This window comes from Saimiri boliviensis, chromosome 2, assembly GCF_048565385.1.
Source record: "Saimiri boliviensis isolate mSaiBol1 chromosome 2, mSaiBol1.pri, whole genome shotgun sequence".
Taxonomy (NCBI): domain Eukaryota; kingdom Metazoa; phylum Chordata; class Mammalia; order Primates; family Cebidae; genus Saimiri; species Saimiri boliviensis.
The window spans coordinates 141,800,011-141,826,482 of record NC_133450.1 but is presented as its reverse complement, the minus strand read 5'-3'; the positions used below and the strand labels follow the sequence as shown (position 1 = coordinate 141,826,482).

At 52.8% G+C, this 26,472-nt stretch overlaps 1 protein-coding gene and 1 pseudogene across 1 annotated transcript; one reads left to right on the top strand and one right to left on the bottom strand.

Moving 5' to 3' along the window:
* Positions 1–1,888: 1,888 nt before the first annotated feature.
* GTF3C5 (general transcription factor IIIC subunit 5) lies at positions 1,889–23,651 on the top strand. The gene is made up of 11 exons (XM_003935906.4): positions 1,889–2,352; positions 5,249–5,468; positions 6,904–7,102; positions 15,921–16,116; positions 17,217–17,321; positions 19,006–19,120; positions 19,571–19,651; positions 19,875–19,972; positions 21,208–21,290; positions 21,939–22,081; positions 22,959–23,651. Exons 1-11 carry the CDS (start codon positions 2,200–2,202, stop codon positions 23,126–23,128), a joined length of 1,563 nt encoding a protein of 520 aa, XP_003935955.1. The 5' UTR covers positions 1,889–2,199; the 3' UTR covers positions 23,129–23,651.
* On the bottom strand, positions 7,483–9,083 carry LOC120360669 (non-histone chromosomal protein HMG-14 pseudogene; annotated as a pseudogene).
* Positions 23,652–26,472: the final 2,821 nt, after the last annotated feature.

The window sequence follows — 26,472 nt, the reverse complement described above, 5'->3', positions numbered from 1 at the left end:
AGAGAGAGAGAGAGAGAGAGCAAGCAAAGAAATCACTATACCCAACACAGTGAGACCCTGTCATCACACACAAATACACATACACACAAATACAAAATTAGTCAGGCATGGTGGTGCATGCCTGCAGTCCTAGCTACTCAGGAGGCTGAGGCAGGAAGATCACTTGAGCCCAGGAGTTCTGGGCTGCAGTGAGCCATGATCGCACCACCACTCCAGCCTGGGTGACAGAGGGAGATCCTGGCTTAAAAAAAATAACTTCAGGGCCGGGCGCGGTGGCTCAAGCCTGTAATCCCAGCACTTTGGGAGGCCGAGGCGGGTGGATCACGAGGTCAAGAGATCGAGACCATCCCGGTTAACATAGTGAAACCCCGTCTCTACTAAAAATACAAAAAATTAGCTGGGCATGGTGGCGCGTGCCTGTAATTCCAGCTACTCAGGAGGCTGAGGCCGGAGAATCGCTTGAACTCGGGAGGCGGAGGTTGCAGTGAGCCGAGATCGCGCCCCTGCACTCCAGCCTGGCGACGAAGCGAGACTCCGGCTCACAACAACGACAAAAAACGTTCAAGGGCCCTCCGCGGCACCGGGAAGCAGCCAGCCCGACCGGCCCACCCTTTCGGTGGGTGCGGGTCTCTGACCTCGGATCTCATCTCCTCCCTGTTGGAGGGGCCGCGCGCCTCAATGCGGGGCTTCGTAGCTGCCCTGGGCGCCTCCCGCACAGACGCGTACTCCATGCTGTTCTCCCGCTTGGGAACTGAGTAGGGCCCAGCACACAGTAAGCGCTTCATGTCTGCCTGCCTAACACACGAACGCCGGATGCCGGAGTCCGGCCGCGAGCCGGCGCTTCCGGGCTTTCCGTGTGGAAGCGAGGCGAGCGCTGACAGCACAGTTCCCTCGCGCTCGCCTTTTCCACCTCCGGCTCCCCGCGGCCCCCGACAGGTGCGGTTAGACACCTCGTCCGGAGACGGACGCAGACGCTTCGGAGAAAGAAGCGCCAACACCGACAGACACCCAGGCGCACCCCGACCCGGAAGTCAATTCTCGGCCGGGACCGTTTCCCACCTGAGCAGGTGGGCCGGAAGTCTGCCTCTTACCCGCCCCCGAGCTGTCACTGGGTGGAATACCCGGAAAAGGGCGGGGACGTAGTCAAATTCTGGTTCTTTATTGGCTAAAAAGAATGAAATGGGCCGGTTTCGGTGGCTCACGCCTATAATCCCAGCACTTTGCGAGGCCAAGGCGGGTGGATTACGAGGTCAATAGATCGAGACCATCCTCGTCAACAAGGTGAAACTCCGTCTCTACTAAAAATACAAAAATTAGCTGGGCGTGGTGGTGCGTGCCTGTAGTCCCAGCTTCTTGGGAGGCTGAGGCAGGAGAATCGCCTGAACCCAGGAGGCGGAGGTTGCGGTGAGCCGAGATCGCGCCATTGCACTCCAGCCTGGGTAACAAGAGCGAAACTCCGTCTCAAAAAAAAAAAAAAAAAAAAATGAAATTGGCCCCCTCTCCTCCCACACACATAGACTGTGGGTCGACACTTCAGGAACATACCTGTGAATGAAAAAGAGACCCTTGCCTGCTTTAGCTACATAGTGAAGAGTAGCAAGAGTAGCCTGAACCAGAAATCGGAGGGTGGCAAGCAGCCTGAGTGAGGATGAAGCACATCTGAAAGGAATGAAGTGTAATGCTTGATGCACAGGTGATAATCTGCTACATTTAAGCCCATAAAGACTGTTAAATATTGTTGTAAATAAAAAAGTCTGATGAAAAAAAAAAATGAAATTGGAGAACGTGGGACCTAGCTTCCTCCGGACTTCTCATTGGCTAAAAAACAAAAACAAACAAAAAAAACCTCGCTCGGCCTTCGGATTCACATTGGCTGAAGTCGAGGGAAGGTGGTGTCTTATTATCCTCCGGGTCCCTCGATGGCTAGTGGGAGAGACTGGTGCTTGCCCCGCCCCGTGGGCTAAGCCGCTTGTTTTTAAATAAAAAGTCGAGGACTTGGCGATCGTTTCCCCAGAAGCCATGGGGCCTGCCATCGGCCATTTGCTCCCCGGAGGCCCTCGAGTCTTGCAGAGCCCGGGAGTTAGGGAGACGCGAGCCGGGAGGGAGCCCGGAACGATTTCTTCGCGGAACCATTGAGCCGACGCCTCTGGGAGCCCTTTGTGGGACGAACCGTAGCGGGCCTGGCCTAAACGCGCAGGGATGGCGGCGGAGGCGGCCGATCCGGGGCTGGGGCCCGCCGTCCCCGTGGAGCTGCGGCGGGAGCGACGCATGGTGTGCGTGGAGTATCCGGGCGTGGTGCGTGACGTGGCTAAGATGCTGCCGACTCTGGGCGGTGAGGAAGGCGTCTCCCGGGTAAGAGGCTGGGCATCTCCGGGACACCGGGAGGGAGACGGAGTCGCCTGACGGCGGCCGAAGGAGCGGATGGACCTGGGATGTGCGGTTTCCTTGGCAACGGAGCGTGTGGCAGACTCTGGGCGGCCAGTGGGCAAGGCTTTGCTATCTGTAATTGGGAACGGTTCGTTTTTTTTTTACCCAGGGAACAGAGGGGAAGGGACTGTGAGGGAGACCCCTAGGGGCTTTTTCTTTTTTTTTTTTTTTTTTGAGATGGAGTCTTCTGTCGCCCAGACTGGCGTGCAGTGGCGCGATCTCGGCTCACTGAAATCTCCGCCTCCCGGGTTCAAGCTTTTCTCCTCCCTCAGCCTCCCGAGTAGCTGGGATTACAGGCACCCGCCACCATACCCGGCTATTTTTTGTCTTTTTTAGTAGAATCGGGGTTTTGCCCGATTGTTGGCCAGGCTGATCTCGAACTCCTGACCTCAGGTGATCCGCTCTCCAAGGCCTCCCAAATTGATGGGATTACAGGCTTGAGCCACTGCGCCCATCCCCTAGGGGCTTTTTTTTTCATTCCATCCCCAAAAGTGAGCCACAGTCTTGGCGCTGGTGCCAGGAACGCAACTTTGCAGCCTCACAGGGTGTGTTGCGCTGCCTCATCCTCATTACACGGAGTGGAAAACTGAGGCACGAGAAGATGAAGCTCTCTTGACTTACCTGAGAGGGAGAGACTGTTAGGTTATTAGGATTAGAGGTAGTGATAGTTGTCATCTTATTCTGTGCCGCCTACGGCTCTAGGTGCCTTACTTACAGTCCATCCTCCTTAGAACCCTACCAGGTAGGAACTGTCAATGTCTGTATTTTACAAGGGAAGGGATGTCGCTTGTTCAAGGTCACGCAGCAAGTGGAGCAGCTGGAGGATGCTCTGTGTAAGTTATTTACACCTACCAGAGCTGGAAACGTCTCTTCTTTACAGAAGTTTTCCCTCATCGCCCTAACTAAAGTGGCCACTGCCAGTTACTCCTCATCCTGTTAATTCCAATGTGAAAATGTTTTAAAATAGTTACTGTCTTTTGACAACGGCTTATAAATAACAAAACATTTAAGAAAAAAAGGGAAAAAAAAATTGTATTGTTGCTCTTGGCCCCTTGGCCCTATCAACTCCGTGAGAGTAGGGACTTCTCTTGTTCACGTCTGTATTTCTTTATTTTTATTTATTTATTTTGAGTCAGGGTCTCATTCTGTCACCGAGGCTGGGGTACAGTGGAGCTAATCATGGCTCAGTGCAACCTCAACCTCCTGGTCTCAGGTCATGTTCTCACCTCACCCGCCTAGGTAGCTGGGACTATAGGCATGCACCACCATGCCCAGCTAGTTTTCGTATTATTTGTGGAGAGGAGGTCTCCCTTTGTTGCCCAGGCTGGTCTTGAACTCCTGGGCTCAATCCATCCGCCTTGGCTTCTCAAAGTGCTGGAATACAGGTGTGAGCCACCATGCCAGGCCCGGTTCTCTGTTTCTAACATCTATAACAGTGCCAGGTTCTGTAATTACTTGTCAAATGCATGATTGAATCTTTACAACAATCTAGTGAGTTAGATGCCATTTTTATTCACATTTTTCAGATAAGGACACAAGAAAGTTCAGGCCAGACATCTCCTACATGGTATAAGGGGATTTGAACTCATGACTTACTCTAGAGTCTGAGCCCTTTACCTGCTGCTTTCTCATCCTTTATGAATATGGAAAAGCCCTAAATTTGTTAAGCACCGGCCACCAGTACAGCCCCAGTTAATCATGTTTCCTTCTTTTATATTATTTATTCACTTGACTTTTGGCTTTGACAGAATCCTTACTCTTGCTAACCCCAGGGATTATCTGTACCCAACTACAGTGTGAGCGCTTCGGGAAGGGACTTTCATCACCCATTCACTCTTCTCATGTTTCTTGAGCCCTCCCCTGTGCCAGGTGCACCTTTGGGTTCATTCCCACCCCATCAGGACTCAGAGGCGTGTGCTTCATGAGGAGGAGATTCCTGAGCACAAAGCCTTCTTCATTCCCTCCCTAGATAGTTCCTGACCACTTCCAAAGTGTCAGACCCTGTTCTGGGTGTTGGGAGCCAGCTCACAAGTATGTAGGTGATCTTGTCCCATTTCACGTTGTTGGTGCTTTCAGATGCACACATCCGATGCTTGCTGTGACCCAGCATGCAGCAAGCATTCATTCACATGTAGGTGGCACATATTGAATGTCTACCACGAGAGAAGTTAGGCACCAAGCTCTGTGCTTGATACATATTTAATCATCATAACAATCATATGACATAGATACTATTCTCAGGGTTTTTAAGAAGAGGGACCCAAAAGGGTGTTGGTATTCAGTGTCCTGTGCTTGGAAGGCTATAGGTGACAGCAAGTCGGAACCCAAATGGGTATTACTGATTGATTTAATCTCATTTGGACCTCAGACCATCTGCATATGGGACTGAATACCGAGACCTTTTATGGTGGATGGTAGTTAAAGGAGGTAGCCCTAGACAAGCCGCTCCACCCCACACCAAGCTGAGTGACGTCCAAGACAAGGGTGATAGTACCACCCTCGAATATTACCAGAAGAATCACCTGATGCCCCACACTGAGCAGGGACTTGATGGATGATGGCATTTACTTAATGGGCAGTTGTCATCTCCAACTTTACAACCTCTTAGAAGGAAAGACACGATTCCCATTTTCTCCACTGGCTACAAACTAAGCTACATGGGTTTTAAAAAATGAGCCTTTGGGGAATTAAGAACCCAGAATGAAATGTGAGCCTCTTGGCCCTTCCTGGGTCACCATCGGGTTTTGTGGAGAGAGGAGCAGCTCCTCACTGGCTGCTTGCTCGTCATTGCTTCACTCTGTCTCCTTCGGCCTTGCCACAGATCTACGCGGACCCCACCAAGAGGCTGGAGCTGTACTTCCGGCCCAAGGACCCATACTGCCACCCAGTGTGCGCCAACCGCTTCAGTACCAGCAGCCTGCTGCTCCGCATCAGGAAGAGAACAAGGCGGCAGAAAGGGGTGCTGAGCACTGAGGCCCACCCCGAGGTCACATTTGACATGGAGATCCTTGGCATCATCTCCACCATTTACAAATTTCAGGGTAACTGAAATCTACTCTTGTAGCATCTGGTTATTTCAGGGTTCGTTATCCCAGCTGCCTGCAGGAGCTGTGTGGGTCATCTGTACCAGTCAGGGGGGCCCAGGCATGAGGGCAGGGGCTGCCGGGACACAGCAGAGCACAGGCCCCATCCAGGAGGCAGCCTTTCTTCCCTCCAGCCAGTAGTTCCCCAGAGACTCTGGGTTCATTGCTGCCCAATCTTCAGCGTTCTTAAACTAGAAATCTCCTAATTTTTAATAAAACCATTGTATGGGACCAAATCTGGCCAGTAGACCTTCAGTCTTTACCCCTCCACAGTGTTTTGAATCTTCTCTTGGTCTGGGCTGCTGTTGGTCTTGCCCTCCTAGCTCCCGAAGCTCCTTGGGACCTCATGCCCCTTTGAACTCTTAGCAGGTTGAAGGTCCCTCGTGGAGCCCTCACTCAGGTTTGCCACCTACCAGGAACCCCAGCGAGGTGGCAGTAAGGCAAGGGAGGGAGATGGGCATGAGAAAGACACAGACTTTGGCATTGTGCCTGCCTGAGCCCTGCCAGTTCCTTTGGAAGGTGGCTTGTATTCCCTCAGCCTCAGTTTCCTTGTCTGTGCAGTGTGGGCTGCAGAGGCTGCATTCCTTAGGGCTTTGTGAAAATTCCGGGAGCCAGTGCCTGTGAATGGACCAGGCTCTGGCCCACGGGAGGTGCCTGGCCTATTACTAACAAGCCTTAGAAATAGCTGAATTACAGCTACAGTTTTAGGCAGAATCTGAAGAGTGTAAAGATTGAGAAAGGAAAAGAGGACTAGAAGGAGAAAAGAGGGGAAGAAGAAAGCGAAACGAAGGAGAAGCAGGACCTGGTTCCAGTAGGTTGGCCATTTCGAATTGCAGTCATTCTTCTGGGTCATGGCATTCACCGAAGAGGGCTGTTCTTTCTGGGACAAGGTTTCCAAAGTGATTGATAAAACTTGACACGTCGTGTTTTTATTGAATTAAACCAGCACCTTGCTGCCCAGTGTGTGTCTCCAGACTGGCAGCCTCAGGCTCACCTGGGAGCTTGGTAGAAATGCACCATCTCAGAACCTACATTTAGCAAGATCCCGGGTGATTCATGTCATATTATTAGGTTGGTGCAAACATAATTGCAGTTACTACAGTTGAAAGTAACATACATTTAAGAAGCACTGACCTGAATTCCATCTTCACCTATTATGTAGCTCCCCACCTCCCCAAAATAATTTGTATGTAAGTGACTTAGACTGCATTGAGCCAACTTTGCAGAAGCATTTGGGAAGGGTGTGTTTCCTTGCCACCCTCACCCTGCAGCCTCTACCACATGGCCCACTCAGCACCTCCCTAAGCAGATGTGACTGTCAGTGTGTGGCAGCTACCCATTCCTGAACGGGTAACCCTGGACTCATCCGCCATCTGGCCGCCTCTTTTTCTAGGGATGTCTGACTTCCAGTACTTGGCCGTGCATACGGAAGCAGGCGGCAAGCATACGTCAATGTATGACAAGGTACTGATGCTCCGGCCCGAGAAAGAGTCCTTCTTCCACCAGGAGCTGCCACTGTACATCCCCCCACCCATCTTCTCCCGGCTGGACGCCCCGGTGGACTACTTCTACCGACCAGAGACCCAGCACCGGTAAGTCCCCCTCCAGGTGGCCTCAGTTCTCCATCCTGAAAATGGGATGGGCTGGGCCCGGTAGTTCATGCTGGTGGTGCACGCCTATAATTCCAGCTACTCAGGAGGCCGAGGCAGGAGAATAGCTTGAACCTGAGAGACAGAGGTTGCAGTGAGCTGAGATCGCACCACTGCACTCACTCCAGCCTGAGTGACAGAGCGAGACTGTCTCTAAAATAAAAAAAGAAAGAAAATGGGATGACAGTAGTACCTACCCAGCAGAGGAACTGGGATTGAATTTAAACAGCATGTGCAGTTCTCAGCACAGGGCCGAGCACAGAACAGGGCCTTAGTAAGCGGTGGCCTGTGGATTGCCAGGTCGGCCTCACTCCTGAGGACTCTTACAGTGCGGAGAACTCAACTGTGGCACATGTGAGTTCCTGCTGAGAAACGTCCTTTGGTTTAACCCCCTGGTCACTGGTGACCGGCCACTCTCTGAACCTTGCTGTCACCAGTAATGACACTACCCAAGCAAGCCACCTGTGAACGTCCCACTCTGACCCCAGCTCTTTCCTACCTCCTTTTTTTTTCTTCTGTTTCATAATTGAGATTTTATTGCTTGAGGATCAGTACAGACATTTCAATTTGTATGCAATTCTTAACATATGTAACAAAAATCTGAAAAGCCATGTATTGTAATTCTTCTTTAAAGTTATTCCAGTGACTTTCCAGCTTAAAATTTAGATGCAAATTTTCTGTAAGAGGCTATCGCTCAAGCCTGTAATCCCAGCACTTTGGGAGGCCGAGGCGGGTGGATCACAAGGTCAAGAGATCGAGACCATCCTGGTCAACATGGTGAAACCCCGTCTCTACTAAAAACACACACACACACACACACAAAATTAGCTGGGCATGGTGGCATGTGCCTGTAATTCCAGCTTCAGGAGGCTGAGGCAGGAGAATTGCCTGAACCCGGGAGGTGGAGGTTGCGGTGAGCCAAGATTGCGCCATTGCACTCCAGCCTGGGTAACAAGAGCAAAACTCCGTCTCAAAAAAAAAAAAAAAAAAGAGGCTATCAAGTACCTGTATCTTCACATGTTGATAAGCTGTTACATACGTCCCAACAATTCACAACTGAATAGCATGTACACTACATATTCAAATTTTTAATCGTTCACAGCACAGTAACAAAGTCATTAAGAAAAGAGGACTACCACACCAAAGATGTTACAGAGTGCACACAATTCTGACAGGGAGAGCCACGATCAGAGTGGTTTTCTTTAGGAAACAATTCTACTAAAAAACAACATGGGAATAGAAGTAATTTAAAATGTTCAAGACATTAAATGCAGGACTGACTCCATATTGCCATTTAATATGCTTTGTATTATAGGATATAAAAACTAACCCCCATCTATGGAATGTTAAGCTGACACCCGAGACAGTCAAAGCCTCCCATAATTCAATATCCCACACTATTTTCTGGTTGTACCAAAAAATAAACAACCAGAAAATGATTTCACCTCTTAAAAAAAAAGCATTTACACTTAAAGAAATGGGATGAGGTGGGATTCCCTCCTTCTTAAAAATGTTTCTAGAGCTACTAAAAAAGTTGCATTTACAGAACAGTTGATAAAAATATTCCTCTGGATTGTACAAGAAGGGAGACGGGACCACTGATAAGACGTGGTACACGGGATTCATCAGACTTGGCCTCTTTCTCTCCTGCTTCATCAGAGGCTGGACTGTCCTCAGTTTTCGTTTTCCTGTTTTCTGCAGGTAAACCTTCTTTAGTTTCTTGGTTAGCCTCTTCAGCCTGTTTTCCCTTTGCTCCCCTTTTCCCTTTTGTTTGCACTTTTTTGTCTGAAGATTTATCCTTCGCTGCTGCCTTTTTCGGCTACGCTTCCACTTTTGCAGGAGGTTTCGCTGACAACCGCGAGGATCTCCTCTTGGGCTCTTCCTTGGCGGCCCCTTCGGCGGAGCTGACCTTCCTTTTGGGCATCCTGGCGGCGGGGAGGCACGTGCCGGGTGCCTGCGGGCCGCGGCGCGCCGAAAGCCTTTGCGAAGCTGGGCTGCCTGGCCGCTACCACTCCTCCCGCCGCCCGAACTGCCAAGACCCACAGCGGGGGCGGTGGGAGACTTTTTTTTTTTTTTTTATTTTGAGATGGAGTCTCTCTCTGTAGCCCAGGCTGGAGTATAGGGGCACGATCTTGGCTCACTGCACCCTTCGTTTCCTAGGTTCTGGTTCAAGCAATTCTCCTACCTCAGCCTGGCAAGTAGCTGGGATTAGAGGCACGAGCCTCCAAGCCCAGCTAATTTTTATATTTTTTAGACGAGATGGAGTTTCACCAGATTGGCCACTCTGGTCTTGAACTCCTGACCGCGTGATCTGCCCACCTCGGCCTCCCAAAGTGCTGGGATTACAGGCATGAGCCAGCGTGCCCGGCCTCTTTCCTACCTCCTTTGCTCCTCATGGCCTGACCGTCCCTGTCCCTGGCAAACATTTCACAGCCTCTTTATCACTGTCCTTCCCCTGCCCTGCTCTCTTTGCCACACTCACCTGCCAAGCCTTTGCCCCACTTCATCCCAGCTGTTTGCCTTTTCCTGGTCTGCCCCATGCAGCTGGAGGTCGCTTCAGAGAACCCCTGATCCTGCCCATTGCCCAGTGCCATCCTTCTCAAGGCATCTGTGACACAGCTCTCGCCTGCTCTGTTCTTGGTGATAGTCTGTGTCCCCTCTGGAGCACAGTGCCTCTCCTGAGGTCAGGCACGCACTCACTCTCTCATCAGTAGTGGGTTTCTCCTTCACTGAGAGCTATGAAAGGCCACATGGATGTGACTCACAGTGCACCCACTGCCACCACCCACCACCCACCACCACACCGCCCGTGTGCACAGTCCTCCCAAGCCCATATGCGATTCAGATGACATGACTTCTTTAACTTAGACCTTCTTGGCATAATTAAAGACCCCAGGGGCTGTTGGAAAGGCAGGCCTGGGCCTTGTCAAATGTTGTAAATGCTACCCACTGACATGAAAGAATGGGATTTCCTTTATATAAAATCCAAGATTGAATACTATGAAAACGAGTTTGAAAATACCCAACTGGGGATGAATAGTATTGACCAGCTTCACCGCCAATTATTCCACGTCCCTGTGCGGCAGCACAGTGAGTGTGTCTCACCCCAGCCTGGGAGCAATTCCCCAGGGTTCCTGACACCCCATCATGCACACAAGGAAGCCGAGATGTGGGGTCAGCGCCAGGTCCCATGGGCAGCACTGCCCTGGTCTCTCCCGCTCTGCAGGCTTTGCTCATGGCCCAGTGCCACGCTGTCCTGATTTGTGTGTGCTCTACTTTCTAAAATTACACACAAAAAGACAACATGAAAAAAAAGCTTGCCATTTTAATAAAGTATGCTTCCCAGAAGTAGTGCCTTGGCCTGCTTTGGTCTCTGTCATAGCCCCGGTGCTCAGAATGGAGCCTGGCTGTGAGAGGCACTGAGCAGGTATCCGTGGGCCCAGATTTAGGGGAGCAGGATTACCACAAACAGATGAGCAAAGCAGAAAGGACTTCGTTTTTTTTTTTAGAGAGAGTCTCACTCTCACCCGGGCTGGAGTGCAGTGGCGTGATCTCGGCTCACTGCAACCCCTGCCTCCCGGGTTCGAGCAGTTCTCCTGCCTCAGCCTCCTGAGCAGCTGGGACTAAAGGTGCCTGCCAGTACGTCCAGCTAACTTTTGTATTTTTGGTAGAGATGAGGCTTACCATGTTGGCCAGGCTGGTCTCGAACTCCTGGCCTCCAGTGATCCACACGCCTCAGTCTCCCAAAGTGCTGGGATTACAGGCGTGACACAGCCCCTGGCCCGAAAAGGGCTTTCAGAACTGGCCCAGGTGATGATGTTTGTTGAAGAATTGTTCCATAGCATGTTTTAAGCTTCCAAAAATGCAGCCCTCAAGAGAACGGGCTTGGGCCTAGTGTAGTTGCTTACACCTATAATTCCAGTGATTTGAGAGGCCAAGGTGGGAGGATCACTTGAGGCCAAAACTTTGAGACCAGCCTGGGTAACACAGCAAGACTCCGTCTCTACAAAAAAACTAAAAACGTTAGCTGGGCATGGTGGCATGCACCTGTAACCCTACCTACTGGGGACACTGAGGTGGAAAGATTGGTTGAGCCCAGGATTTTGAGGCTGCAGTGAGTATGATCACACCACTGCACTCCAGCCTGGGTGACACAGCAACACCCTGCCTCAGAAAACAAAACACGAAACAAAAAGAAGAGAGTGGACTCTGTGGACTGATGGGACCCATATCCGGGTGGCTCCCTTGCTCTATGACAAAGGCAGGCGTAAGACTAGATTCTGTGGAATAAAAATAAATGGTGGTGTGATAACAGAAGCCTAGAAAAGTCTGGAAGACTTTGAGCTCAGAAGGGGTGGGAGGACTTTCTCATTCCTCATTGCGGATTTCCTTTAACACATCCTGGCCGAGCGCCTGTGGTGGCCCAGGGCACTCCCTGAAGCCTGGTGTCCATGGAGGACCCGGACAGCACAGCAGCTGGTGCGCAGTGCAGGCAGTGAGAGCTAGATGGAGCGTGAGTATATAGCTGTGTGCCTTAAGGAGATCATGGGAGTGGGCCGTAGTGGAAGACAGTGGGCCAGGGCAACAGGTGGCAGCGAGGGCCCTCAGAGGAGCAGACATCTGGAACTGAGAGCCAGCCAGGTGAAGATCTGGGGACCCAACCAGAGGATTGGCGCATGCAGAGGAAGGCGAGGGAGGCTGCTATACACCAGAGCAGTTGAGCCAGGGAGTGGGGGCGGGGAGTGAAGACCAGGGCTTAGGTTTCCTCCTCAGGAGAGGCTATGTTCTTCTCTACCTTCAGAGAAGCATTGCGGAAAGGTTCAGGCACACCTCAGAGTGGTGAGAATCGAATTGTTTAGTAGCCCCCTGCGTACCCATCATGAGCATCCAGTGGGCAACATTCTGACCTCTCCACCTCCGGCGGCACAGTGCTGCCTTCAGAAACAAGCAGTGCACATCTTCCACTGGGAAGACTAGTGTTTCAGACAGACCCACAATCCCTGCAATACCAGTCTCTTACCCAGCAGAGTTAGCAGTGCTCCCCATGCCACCCACACCCAGTCCTTCTTCAGGTTTTCCCGATTCTCTCAAAAGCCACTCAGGAGCCAGACACGGGCCACACAAGTTGCTTTGGTTGCTGTCCCCTAGTCTGTTTAATCTGTAACGCCCCTTTTTTTTGTGATTGTTAGAGTAAATTGTACCCATTAGAAAAGTAAAACAAATTGCAGAAACGTGTAACTAAAAAGAATCAAGTCACTTTGCCTCCCTGCAGAAAACTCTTGCATATAGAATGATACAATTTTCTGTAAGTCTATTGTACTCATTGTAGAGTTTGAAGCAGGTGGATGACATGATCCCTTTTTTCTTTTTTTTCTTAAGACAGAATTTCCGCCGGGCGCGGTGGCTCAAGCCTGTAATCCCAGCACTTTGGGAGGCCGAGGCGGGTGGATCACGAGGTCAAGAGATCGAGACCAGCCTGGTCAACATGGTGAAACCCCGTCTCTACTAAAAATACAAAAAATTAGCTGGGCATGGTGGCGTGTGCCTGTAATCCCAGCTACTCAGGAGGCTGAGGCAGGAGAATTGCCTGAACCCAGGAGGCGGAGGTTGCGGTGAGCCGAGATCGCGCCATTGCACTCCAGCCTGGGTTAACAAGAGCGAAACTCCGTCTCAAAAAAAAAAAAGACAGAATTTCCCTCTCGTCCCCCAGGCTGGAGTGCAATGGTGCGATCTCAGCTCACTACAACCTCTGCCTCCTGGATTCAAGCGATTCTCCTGCCTCAGCCTCCCAAGTAGCTGTAATTACAGGCATGCGCAACCACACCCAGCTAATTTTTGTTTTTTTTGGTAGAGACGGGGTTTCACCATGTTGGCCAGGCTGCTCTCAAACTCCTGACCTCGGTGATCTGCCCGCCTTGGCTTCCCAAAGAGCTGAGATTACAGATGTGAGCCACCTCACCCAGCCTATTTTTTAAAGTTACTTATTGGCTCATGCCTTTGAGAAGTCAGGGTGGGAGGATTGCTTGAGGCCAGAAGTTTGAGAACAGATTGGACAATATAGTGAGACCTGTGTCTACAAAAAAATGTTTAAAAATTACTTGAGCGTGGTGGCATGTGTGCTTGTGGGCCCAGCTACTTGAGAGGCTGAGATGGAGAATGGCCTGAGCCTGGGAGGTCAGTGCTGCAGTGAGCTATGGTTGCACCACCTCACTGCAACTTGGGTGACAGAGTGGGACCCTGTTTCAAAAAACAAAACCTTTTTTTTCCCCACCACAAGCAGCATACTCTTGTCAGAAACAAAAATAGAGAAAAGAAAACAGCGCTGTGTGCACTGCCACCCTGCCACTAGATGGCAGCATCTAAGTCCTTGCTCTGTCCTGTGGGCCAGTGGGCAGCTGTTCTCAAGCTGCTGGGGTAAAATGAGGGAGGTGGGCCAGCTGCCCCAGTCCCGAGGCCCCCTTCCTCCCCATGTGGTTTATCGGTTTCCAACACATGGAATGAACCTGTCTTTTCTCCCAGGGATGCTATCGATTCTCCTGCCCTGCTGACCTTGCTGGGTGTGTGAGGACTGGCAGGGAGGAGGCCTCACCACCAGCTCCTCAGCCCCTTCCTGGGGTGGTTGAGTGTCCCACAAACCAGGTGGGGAAGCAGAGGCTGCTGGGCTGGGCTGACGGGGTCCTCCTAACTGGAGGATGGTGGGTCCCTGCTGCTCCTTCGGGGACTCTCCAAGGTGTTCCTGTTGACTTAGCCGTCAGCACCCTTGGACCCCTGCCAGCAGTTCCCCACCTGCTTAGAATCATGTTGACGCAGACCACAGCCTGAGGCTGTCACGGGGAGTGGGCTGGGGGTGCAGCCGAGGCCCCTCCCTGCAGGGTCAGGCACAGGGGGGCTGCTCTGAAGGTGCCCGGCCAGCTTTCCTTGGGGGCATCTTTGAAAACGGGATAGTGCTCACCTGTCCTGTGTGGTTGTTAATGCAGGCACTTTAAAAAGAAGGCCCAGACTTTATCCCATTTTTCTAGTTTTGTTGCATCTGGTGAAATTGCTGTTCCTTTTTATATGTGTGCCGATGGTATGTACTCATGTAGAAAACTACGGTAAAATGGAAACACATTTTAAAGGTGACCATCACCCGAATGAATTCTATGATGTCCAGGACATACTTTAAAATAATGGGTTATACTTCAAAATAGTGGGGTGTGTGGAGGTTCAGAGGAAAGGAAATTAACCACTTGGTGATCGTTGTCGACACTGATAGCGGGCTCACGGGGTTCATTACACTGGCTTCCCTGCTTTCGTGTAAGTTTGATGTCTAACCTTAAAGAGGTGACCACTACAAATATTTTGAGGAAAACCTGTCTAAGGATGTTCTGTGCCAACACACAGAGACAATTTTAGAATCTCTGATATATGTGTGTGTGTGTGTGTGTGTGTGTGTGTGTGTGTGTGTTTTAAGACTTTATTTATTTTTGAGATGGAGTTTTGTTCTTGTTGTCCAGGCTGGAGTGCGATGGAGCAATCTTGGCTCACTGCAACCTCCACCTCCTGGGCTCAAGCGATTCTCCTGCCTCAGCCTCCCGAGTAGCTGGGATTACAGGCATGCACTACCACACCCAGCTAATTTTTGTATTTTTAGTGAGATGGGGTTTCTCCATGTTGGTCAGGCTGGTTTTGAACTCCTGACCTCAGGTGATCCGCCCGCCTCAGCCTCCCAAAGTGCTGGGATTACAGGTGTGAGCCACTGTACCCTGCCTTAAGATTTTATTTTTTTAGAGCAATTTTAGATACACAGCAAAATAAGAAGGCACAGCGATTTCTCATATGCCCCCTAGCTCCCCTCCCCCCCCACAGCCTCCCCCATGATCAACATCTCCGAAGAGTGGGGCACTTGTTACAGTGGATGAGCCCACACTGACACATCGTCACCCAGTGTCCATAGTTGACACTGGGGTTCCCTCTTGGTGTTGGACATTTTGTGTTTGGACAAATGGAATCCTTGGCTTTCAGCCCTGTGTTTTATGGCGACGCCATTTGGTGAGATCCTTTGTTCGTTCGCCTACATGTGGTGGAGATGCTTCTGAGCCAGAGGCCTGCTGCATTCGGAGGCAGGACAGATGTGTGGTGGGATGTTCCCAGCCAGACTCCTAGATGGGAGTCCCAGCTCCTTCCTGGAAGCTCCGTCTCTGGGCAAGTTTCCCAGTCCTTGTGGCTTCAGCTGCTTTATCAGAAAATGGTCCCTTCTCTGTAGGATTAGTTTGAGGGTTAAATAAGTGCATTGCATATAAGCAGATGTCAGTGAGTGCAGCTCTTGTCCCTGTTTTCACAGCGGGTCGTGTTCTCTCATGCAGCTGTGCCTTGAGTGATTTCACCATTGCCAGCTGCTGGACATTAGACTCGGTCCAGTTTTTCACTGGCTGGACAGTGCTGCGCCTGACTCTGCACTTGTGAGACCACCAGCCCTGTGGCGGGTGCCCTTTTCTGCACTCCACCCTCTAGAACCTTTTGGCCTTTCCCCAGCTTGAGAGCCTCAGGCCCTGGGCTTCTCTGAGTCATCACAGGCAGTTGTGGCTGCATCTCTTCCTCTGTGAATACAGGTTCCCTAAGCAGCTGGCTCTGGGGTCCTTCCCAGCACAGATGTCCAGGGAGAGGCACATATGGTGGCTGTGGACCTTGCCGGGCACCTGGGCTCCCTGCCTGGTCCAGCCTGGCAGATGCCTGGGATGGTCTTTGTGCTCCTGTTCTCACCTGTGCTCTCTGCCCCCAGGGAAGGCTACAACAACCCCCCCATCTCGGGTGAGAACCTGATTGGCCTGAGCAGGGCCCGGCGCCCCCACAATGCCATCTTTGTCAACTTTGAGGATGAGGAGGTGCCCAAGCAGCCACTGGAGGCTGCAGCCCAGACGTGGAGGAGAGTCTGCACCAACCCTGTGGACCGGAAGGTGGAGGAGGAGCTGAGGAAGGCGAGTCCCACGCTGCACCCAGCCTGGTGGCCCCAGCCTCTGTGTGGGCCGCTTGTGTTTACCCAGCTGCTCCCTGTCCCTGGCTGTGGGTTAGCTGCACTGACCTTTTCAAAACCCATTCCTTAGTCTATGGGAAATTTCCACCTTCAGATGTCATGTCTAAAGGCTGTGGCGGTATAAGTTCCACATTCCCAAGGTTGAACATGTTTCTTAGAGTTCTCAAGGAAAATATGTGTGCACTGTTCCAACGTGACCTAAACGTGGAGTTCTGGGATCCACTGAGCTCTTATTCATCCAGTCATTCATTGCAGCAAACCCAATGGGGCGCCTAGTGTGCTGGACCCAGCACTTTTTTACCATTAGAGCTGGAACCACGCTGCCAGGCGACCCGCCTTCCCTGGGCTTGTAGGTGCTTTGGAGGCCTGCATCCCCATAGGCATGAACAGCAGGTTCACAGTGAGGCCACACTACTGCCATCCAATCCTGGCTGTTCCCTTACCCAGTGCGCCTATGGGAGGTCTTTCTGAAAGAGACCGTGTGGATATCAGTTGATTTCTTGTTGATTTAACTGGGGCACTGTCAGTGGCTCCTCATTGTCCTCTGGGCACAGCCCACATTCCTCAACTGGCTTGTGAGGCCCACTGCCCTGGCCCTCCAGCCCTCTACACTCTGGCCACACCAACCTTTACAGTCCTCCCCAGGCCAGGCTGTCCCCTTCAACCCTGACAATGTCCCACTTCGGGTACCTGTTCTCTAGATTGGGGCAGCGTCGGGACCCTGGGACTCTAGCATGTCTCCCCTGAGCCTGCTCCGTGCTGCACTGTGGGCTGTATGAGGACAGTGACCATGTCCCTTGTGGTCATTTCAGGGCCCCAGCCCCACAACTGCACTTGGCACAGGCTGGGTGTGGAGCCCAGGCTTCCGAGGGAAGGGATGAGTGAGTGCAATGGGACCTAGGGCCATGCCCTGTGTGTCCAGCCCCTGCCCTCCACCAGCTCCTCTCTGGAGGGGCCGCTGGGGTCCAGACCATGCTGGGAGTCCAGGGCAGAAGGGTGGAAGTTACTGGTGCTCATCTCAGCCTCTGCCCTTGGCCTCCCCAGCTGTTTGACATCCGTCCCATCTGGTCCCGGAACGCTGTCAAGGCCAACATTAGTGTCCACCCAGATAAACTCAAGGTCTTGCTTCCCTTCATAGCCTATTACATGGTAAGTGTCAAGCCCGCCCACCTGCCTTGGTTCCAACCCGTGTGCTCCCTGATCCCTGATGTGATGATGTCTTAGAGCCACAGCAAGAGCAGCCAGCCCCTATCCTGGCCCCCATCCTGGCCCATCCTTCCTAGCCACCCCTGGCCTGGACCCCATCCTTCCTGCCCCACCCCTAACCTAGTACCTCCCCTGTCCTGGCACCCTATCCTTCTTCCCCCCAATCCTACCATCCCTAAGACAGCTTATTAAAGCCAGCTAGGAAAGTTTCAGGTCCCTGAGTCCAGGCTGCTCCCCATAGCTTGCTGAGCTACAGAGCCCAGCCCCTGACCACAGCAGCCCCGAGTCAAGTCCTCCCACCTGCGGCGTTCAGTGGGAGGCAGATCCATCTTTGATCCGTAAGCACGTAAGGATGGGTGTCATGAGGTTCCCAAAGATGTGGATGGGAAAGGGATCCTTCCCCACTGCGGGGACACACACAACATTAGGGGAGGCCAGTGTGAGCGTGACCGCGAGGGTCTGCAGCAGGCAGTAGGGCACAAGAAAGGCGTCCCCACCGCGTGGGGCTCCTGGCTCAGGAGAGCACCTGTGCTGCTTGGCATTGGCTTTTTAGTTTTTACCATTTTATTTTATTTTTTATTCTTTTTTGAGATGGAGTTTCACTCTTGTCTCCCAGGCTGGAGTGCACTGGTGGGATCTTGGGTCACTGCAGCCTCCGCTTCCAGGGTTCAAGCGATTCTCCTGCCTCAGCTTCCCATGTAGCTGTGACTACAGGCACGCGCCACCATGCCCAACTCATTTATTTATTTATTTATTTATTTATTTATTTATTTATTTGATTTTTAGTAGAGATGGGATTTCGCCACCAGCCAGGCAGGCTGGTCTCAAACTTCTAACCTCAAGTGATCCACCAGCCTTGGCCTCCCAAAGTGCTGGGATTATAGGTGTGAGCCACCATGCCCAGCCAGCAATGGCTTTTTAGACATATGCACTTCAAAAGCACCCTTTGGGGTTGGAAGACATCTCATTGATTAGGCCACTAGTAACATTGGGCACTTAATACGTGCCAGGAACCATGGTAAAGGCTCCACAGGCATTATCTCATTTAATCCTCTCAAGAACCATGGGAAGCCAGGCACAATGGCTCACTCCTAAAATCCCGGTACTTTGGGAGGCTGAAGTGGGAGAATCGCTTGCATCCAGGAGTTCAAGGCCAGCCTGGGCAGCATAGTGAGCCCCTATCTCTACAAAAAAAAATTAAAAATTAGCCAATTGTGGTGGCTCGTGCCTGTAGTCCCAGCTACTTGGGAGGCTGAGGTAGGGGGATCACTTGAGCCCAGGAGATCGAGGCTGCAGTGAGCGATGATTGTGCCACTGCACCCAGCCTGGGAACGGAGTGGGACCCTGTCTCAAAACAACAACAAAAAAGAACCCATAGGAAAGGGTGTTCCTGTTCCCTCCATCTGACAGGGAGGCCAAGGTTTGGAAAGGCCAAGTACCCTCACCAAAGCGACAGGGGCTGCACATGGCAGAGCAGAGCTGGGCATCCAGAACCCTGTCCCCAGCTCCTGACAGGACAGCCCTGTCCCCAGCTCCTGAGCTCTTCTGCTGCCTCGGTGATGGCTCTGCCCCGCCCAGGGACTGGGGCCTTCACCTCGCCTCACATTCCCACCTTTTCTGTCTCCAGATAACAGGCCCCTGGCGCAGCCTATGGATTCGATTTGGGTATGACCCCCGAAAAAACCCAGACGCCAAGATTTATCAAGTCCTTGATTTCCGAATCCGTTGTGGAATGAAACACGGTAAAAACTCCCGAAAGCTTTGGTTCCTGCCTTTCTCTCGATACGCCTTTCAGTTTCTGGCATTCCCTTTCGTAGGAAAAATCTTTTCATTTGGGGAGAATAAAAAATCTTTTTGTCCCCTTGCTGAGACTCCTTTGGATGCAGAATGCATGGAAACAAAAGTCGCAGCTCCGTGCTAGCCCCACCAGGGACCGCGCGGTTTCTGAACCATGTCCCTCACTGAGTGACTGCAGGTGCCCTCTGGTCCTGTGACGCAGGCCAGGCATGTGTGAGAGCTCAGTGCCCACCCGGCCTGGGAAGCCCTGGGATTCGTTGGTGACACAGTGGCATGCTTGGCAGCCTGGGGTGCCCTCTTGGGAGCTGGCCCCATGGACCCAAGTCGCATCTCCAGTGTGAAGCCAGTGCGGTTTGCTGACAGGCCCTGTGCCCGCCCTCCTGACTTGCCTGCAGGTTACGCCCCCAGCGACTTGCCAGTCAAAGCAAAGCGCAGCACCTACAACTACAGCCTCCCCATCACTGTCAAGAAGACGCGTGAGTGTGCCAGGTGCCCTCTGTGGGTCAGGAGTATTTGCCAAGGAAGTTGGGGCACCTGGACCCAGACGGGGAGGTGCTTCTTGGGGGTCACTCCAGGGCTCTGCCGGCCATTCCTCCCCTAGGAGGGGGAGGGCAGGCAGGAGGGCAGGCCAGGGTGGTTGGGAGAGACACCTCCTCCCCACCCTGCATGTGCCAAGGCTCTACTGTTGTCCCCACGCAGCCAGCCAGCTTGTCACCATGCATGACCTGAAGCAGGGCCTAGGCCCATCGGGGACGAGCGGTGCTCGGAAAGCAGCCTCCAGCAAGTACAAGCTCAAGGTGGGCGCCCTGAGCCCCGGGAGGGGGTGGCTCCCAGCGGAGGCCGCGAGTGGACAGGAGGACCTCCCCTCAGGTCCGAGCACCCTGTGGGCGACACCCAGGGGGCTGTGATTGGGGCAGCTCTGCCCTGCAGGGCCTTGGCACCGTGCCTGCTTTTGGGGCAGCCTTTAGACACTGAGGGCAAGAACTCCGTGCAAAGCCCTGGGGGCTGTGGGTGTTGGGGACATGGGGCAAAGAGGCGGTGACAAGTCTCAGGGAAGCCTGGCACTAGCAGCTGCGTGTGGCTGTCCTTGAGCCCTTTGGGAGCCTGGGCCCCTGCTGAGCCATGTGACCACCGCTGGAATGATTGGAATCGGGCGCACGCAGGACAGGGCCAGAGCAGGCCATGTGGGCCGCAGCTGTGGCAGGAGCCTCATCGGCTCATGTTTCTGTTACTGCGGTTGCCCAATGGGGGTTGCCTGAGGGGGGTTGGCAGTGTCCAGAGCTGTCCCCACATTCAGGCTCCTGCAAGCCGCTCCACAGTCCTGGAGGAGGCCGAGAAAGGCTCATCCCCTTTGGTGGAATCACCTGCCAAGGGAGTGGGTGGCAGAGACGAGTGCAGCAGAGACAGGTGACGTGAGGGACTCACTGTCCCCCAGCATCTGGGGGCCCTGCCTGCTCCCCAGGCTTTTCAGACCTTTGCTGTCTTCCCAGTCAAGGGTGACCATGTCACAGCCTGTGCGGCCTGCCTTCTCCTCGAGGCCTCTCCTGTGAGGCCATTGTCCTTACCTCTAGAACTACCTAGCTGGGTAGGGAGAGAGGAAACACTTGCTGAGCCCTGCTTTTTCCTGAAAAGATGTCAGGGCAGCCCACAGGGGGACACAGGATGACAGTTTAGCACCAGTGGGTGAGGAATGAAGTCAGAGTGCAAGAAGGTACAGAACGCAGAGCATGACGAACGGCTAGTGCCAGCCCCATGCCGTGGGCGCCATGCCTGCTGTGCAGGCAGGCTCACTGTTTCCAGCGACTCTGGGAGGGCCTGGGTGCTCCTCTAACTCTCCCAGAGCCTCCCAGGGAGTTGGACCTTGCTTTTTCCTCAACTGCTCCCTGACCCTCTGGCCTGTCTGCCAAGCCTGGTCCTGGTGACCAGCCAGCTCCCTGGAGAGACCCCATGGGAGTCTACATGGAGTCTCCAGTGCTGGCACCCCCCAGAGCTCTGGCTGACCTTTCCTGTCTCTCTCCCCCTTTTTCACCAGGACTCCGTCTACATCTTCCGGGAAGGGGCTCTGCCACCCTATCGGCAGATGTTCTACCAGTTATGCGACTTGAATGTGGAAGAGTACGTATTGGGGGGGTGCTGAGACAGTTGGGGGGGCCTGTGGGACCAGAGGACCAAAGTGTTCACAACTCTTCCACTTCACGTCGGCCTTAATCTCCCGCAAGAAGACTCGCCCGTCTGGGAGTTTGGTGCTGCCGGGAGCCCTGCTGTGCCAGTGGCCCTCACAGGCGGTTCCCTGTAAAAAGCCTCGGCTCTGAGCTGCGTGGAGACGGTTCTTGCTGTTCTGTCCTTGCCTCTCTTCCACTGTCCACATGAAGGCCCATAAGCTTGTTCCTAATCCCAGGACCCATCAGATCCCAGAACCCTTTTATCAACTTGTTCTTCGTGATGTTTAAAGAATTGCAGGGGAAGGGCACTGGGTGGGAGAAGATGGGAACATGCCAAATACACGTTGAAATCTGCCGAAAGCCATGGCTCACCGGAAGCATGTGCCAGGGTACACGCCGCGCTTCAAGTGTGGGTGAGGGTCCAGGGACCACGCAGGTTTAGGGCCCTAGCTGGAAACACACAGCCTTGTCTCCAGTACCTCTGTAGACTTCACTCGGGACTGCTTTTCTCAGTACTGCCTCTGCCAAAAACCAACACTGGCATCTCTTAGCAGAGACCCCACCCTGGGACTTACGTCCCACCCCTCTTCCCCACCCCCAGGCTGCAGAAGATCATCCACCGCAATGATGGGGCAGAACATTCCTGCACGGAACGGGATGGCTGGTGTCTCCCCAAGACCAGTGACGAGCTCAGGGACACTATGTCCCTCATGATCCGGCAGACCATCCGCTCCAAGAGGCCTGGTGAGAGCCGCTCAGGGTAAAGGGGGGCCAGGATGCCTGGGGATCCCCTCAGAGGCAGCAGGTGTCCTTCAGGGGACCTATCCCTGAGAAATTGCACCCAGGTGGCATCATCTTACCCCTGGCCCTGGTGGGAGGTGGGCAATGTGAGCCAGAGTCCAGCCCAGGAGCCGGCATCACCCCGACTGTCCACAGAGGCTGCCTCAGGTGAGGCCCTCAGCCTTGGGGTCTAGGGCAGGAGGCAAGCCCAGAGGGGAAGGGTGCACAGCGCAGCACTGCCGCTAGGCCTCCACCTGCCACCCTCACACCGGCCCACGTCTTCAGCCGTGCATGCGCAAGCTCTGCCTCTGTCTTCTGCTCCATGTGGCTCAGCCTCTTCCTGGAAACAGGCAGCCCTGGCAGGGGGCGAGGGCCAGCTACAGGGTAAGGGAGGGGGGCGGCACCTGCTGGGCCGTGGATCTGACGAGGCTGGGGAGAGTCATAAGAGGTCTCCCTCTCAGGGGATTCCTCCCAGGCTTAGAGAGGGGGCATCCTGCACCCATTCACGCCCCCCAGATCTGACTGGAGCAGGGGTTCTTGGTCTGCTTGGAACCCAGACTCAGCCCCCTTTTGGAATCTAATCAAGGGTATAGACCCTTTCCCAGGGAAAGTGGTGTGTTCACTCTCAGGGGTCCCCAGGCCCTTGAAGCTGCCTATGGCTCCCCTATGTAGTGTTTCTCTGGGTGCTCGTTAAATTACAGCTTCCCGGGGGAGCCTCCACCCCATGCTTCCCCACCAGCTTCTTCAGAGCTCAAATCTCAGAACCTTATAGTAGAAACAGCCTCCCCAGAGCCTGTATGGGACACCCATGGCCTTGTGTTCCCCACCCCCTGGGCCCCAGCTCTCTTTTCCAGCTCAGCCAAGGCTGACGGCGGGAAAGAGCAGCTGACCTACGAGTCTGGGGAAGATGAGGAGGAGGATGAGGAGGAAGAAGAGGAGGAGGAGGAGGATTTCAAGCCATCGGACGGCAGTGAGAATGAGATGGAGACAGAGATTCTGGACTATGTGTGACAAGGCCTGAGGCTGGGCCTCCCTGACCAGGCCAGACTGGCATGTGGTCTAATGAGGGAGCCAGGGCTCCCACTGCCACCCACAGTGCCTGGAGTGTCCCTAGGAGGCCCTCTGAGGAGAGCTGTCATCCCAACAAAGGGTGTAGCTGACTCTAGCCCTGGCTGTGCTCCGCTGCTTGGTGCAGCCTCTGGTCCTGAGGGGTTAGGGACATCCCCAGAGGGTATGCCCTGACCCCACCACCCATGAACCAGCCCAGCATCCAGCCAGCGAGTGGGCACCCAATGCCCACTTCTCAGGCTGAGACCAGCAAAGGCCAGAGGTGGAGCTGGGCAGCTTGGGGGCCAGGCCGCACGGCAGTCTCCGCTTGGCTCTCCTGACTGTGTGGTGGAGATAGTGTGGGGAGACTGGCGTGTGGTCCCAGGTGGCAGGAAGTGCCCTTGGCTCTGGTCCCATCTGTTTAGCGCAGCTTTGGCCACAGCCAGGCCTCACTGGAATTGTGCTTATTAAACTAATTTCCCGAGAAGCCTTGGTTTCTCACTGAGTGTTGGAGCCACAGAAGAGTCTTCTTGCCTTGGGCCTTGGGCCCCCTTAGTCCCTTCATTTGTTCCTTCTTTCATTCAATGACCTCATGCTGGCAGTGCTGGCTTGTGCTTCCTCACCTGTGGTCAGGCGGGGTGAGGGCAGCCAGGAGGACTCCAGGCTGGGGCTCATTTTTTCTCTAAATGAACACCTTGACAAGGTCATGGGAAACGGGCCCTGCTGTCTCATGGCTTCCCAGCATGAAGCCACTGGGTCCTGAGCCCAGCAAGCCTGCCGCTGGGCTCTGCTCCCTGTGCTGTCCTTTGCCGAGGTGCCTCTTGTGCCTGCAGCAGACTCCCTCCCCACCTGTGTGCGTGCCAGGTGTTTGCTGAAGAAACGAGGTCGTTTGTCTAGAGGACAGCCCCGTTCTGGATCGGCTGGCTGCTTCTGTGTGGTGCTGAACTGCTCTCCTCTGCCTTGTATTTCCTGTGGACTGGTGGAGGCTCAGCCAGAGGCAGGTTCAAGGCCTCTTCCTAGGCAGCGTTGGTCTGCAGGCACAGGATGTCTGCTGGGCCCCTTTGGTGACACTAGGATTGACTGGCAGGTTTAGGTATTGTCAACCTGATTCACTGGTCTTTTAGCCAACAGTTTTTTGTTTTATTTGTGTTTTTTTTTTTTTCTTTTTTTTTGAGATGGTCTTGCTTTGTTGCCCAGGTTGGAGAGCAGTGGTGCAATCAGGGCTCACTGCAGCCTTGGCCTCCTGGACTCCAGTGATCCTTCCCCCTCAGCCTCCCAAGTAGCTGAACTACAGGTTGTGCACCACCATGCCCAGATAATTTGTACATTTTTCATGGATATGAGGTCTCACTAATGTTGTCCAGGCTGGTCTCAAACTCCTGTGCTCAAGAGATCCTCCCGCCTCAGCCTTCCAAAGTGCTGGGATTACAGGTGTGAGGCACTGCATCCAGCCTAGGGAATAGCTTTTGAACAGCTGTTGATAATTGCCTGGACTTACTACTACCTTAAGGGTGCAGAATGGTGATTTTCTGATTTATATTGTTCCCTCTGCCTTTAGTAGCTGGAATTCTATAAAGGAATCTTCCTTATCATCTATTTGATTACCCTGAAATACCATTTGGACACAAAAGGAGGGAAAATGCCTGGTTTCACTTCTATCAGTTTTCTGAACAATGAGTTAGTGACCTGGCAAGGGCTAGTGACAGGGCAGGCAGGGGCAGGGAGTGTGTTTCCTGGGCTTCCTGGTGAACTCTCAGATCTGTCAATTACAGGCTTGCTTTTTCATGCCCAGCTTGTCTGTCTTTGGCCAGAGGCGGCCTTAGGTTGCCTTCTGCAGTCCTTTGACACAATCCTTGGGTCTTGGGCACCTTCCTTACTTGCCAGCCACCAAGATGGTGCAGGCTCCAGCCCCTCCCTGGCATTTCCTGCCTGGGACCCAACCCAGCCATCTCCCCAGGGTGTGCTCCTTCGTTGGTGTGAATATGGTGTTTAGAGACCCCAATCTGGTCATGGGGATGGTGATTGCTCCTGGGGTTTCTTTACTGCTAGGGCTTTGGAAGAGACAGAGCCCAGAAATAAGTTTTTTTTTTTTTTTTTTTTTTTTTAACCAATGAAGTATGAGGCCGGGCACAGTGGCAGACACCTGTAATCCCAGCACTTTGGGAGGCCTAGGCAGAAGGATCACTTGAGGTTAGGAATTTGAGATTAGCCTGGCCAACATGGTGAAACCCTGTCTCTACTAAACATACAAAAAATTAGCTAGGTGTGGTGGCATGCACCTGTAGTCCCAGCTCAGGCAGGAGGACCGCTTGAGCTTGGGAGGTGGAGGTTCCAGTGAGCCGAGATCGCACCACTGCACTCCAGCCAGGGTAACAGAACGAGACTCCACCTCAAAATTAATAAAGTATGAGCTCATGCAGGTATTTCCCAGTTGTAAGATTGTCGGGTTTTACTTCCCTGATTTTACACCTGTTTTTCTGCCTATGCTGAAAATCTGGGTTCCTGACAGCACTAGCATAATTGCTTATGTTCTTTTTTCTATAACATACATAAGCTAGTTTCAAAATATAAGATACTGTAATAAATCATGTTATATTTAAAGTACATGAATTTTAAATAACAAATTACAAATATCATAAAACAGATCCACTAAGGATCATTTAAGATCGGTTTGCTCATTCTCCTGAAATTCTCCCACCGAATATGCAATCTGGCCTCCAGGTCCATTAAGTCACTCTGTGATTAGGCCATCTTCCTACCGAGACCAGCTCAGCCGTAGAGACTCCCACCCAGGCGGCACTGAAGGAAATTAAGAGGCAGACACCCAGATAGAACAGCAAAGTGGGTCTATCCAGAAGGCCGGCAGCCTACTGAGCTAAGAGCCTGGGCTGACAGCATTCCAGGCTGAGGGCCCGAGCAGGCTCTGACCCACGTGTTTATTCTCACTGAACAGGTGATGGTTATTAACAAACAGATGTTCGGTATTTTCTCATAACAAAAATATGCCAAGTAGGCAACTGGTGCCCACTTACCACTGATCACAGACAAACTAAAAAGTTGTCTCCACTAGGGAGCCTCAGGGGCAGGGTCAGATACCCCACGGCTTAAAGAATTGTTTTAACCGGGGTGTGATATTCGTATACTGTCTCGCCACTTTAGAACGCCCGAGCAGTTCTCCACTTGGCAGGGGCCAGCTAGGTTTTCCTTACCACTGTTCTTAACAAACGATATATTTTATCATACACTCAGCATTTCTCAACAACTACCGATACACAGTTAGATGGAACTTTGGGGTACTTTTTAATCAT

Coding starts and splice junctions, on each gene's coding strand:
- GTF3C5 (XM_003935906.4), top strand. CDS start 2,200: ATGGCGGCGGAGGCGGCCGATCCGGGGCTGGGGCCCGCCGTCCCCGTG. Junction 7,103..15,920: donor CGACCAGAGACCCAGCACCG/GTAAGTCCCCCT, acceptor CTCTGCCCCCAG/GGAAGGCTACAACAACCCCC. Junction 19,652..19,874: donor CATCACTGTCAAGAAGACGC/GTGAGTGTGCCA, acceptor GTCCCCACGCAG/CCAGCCAGCTTGTCACCATG.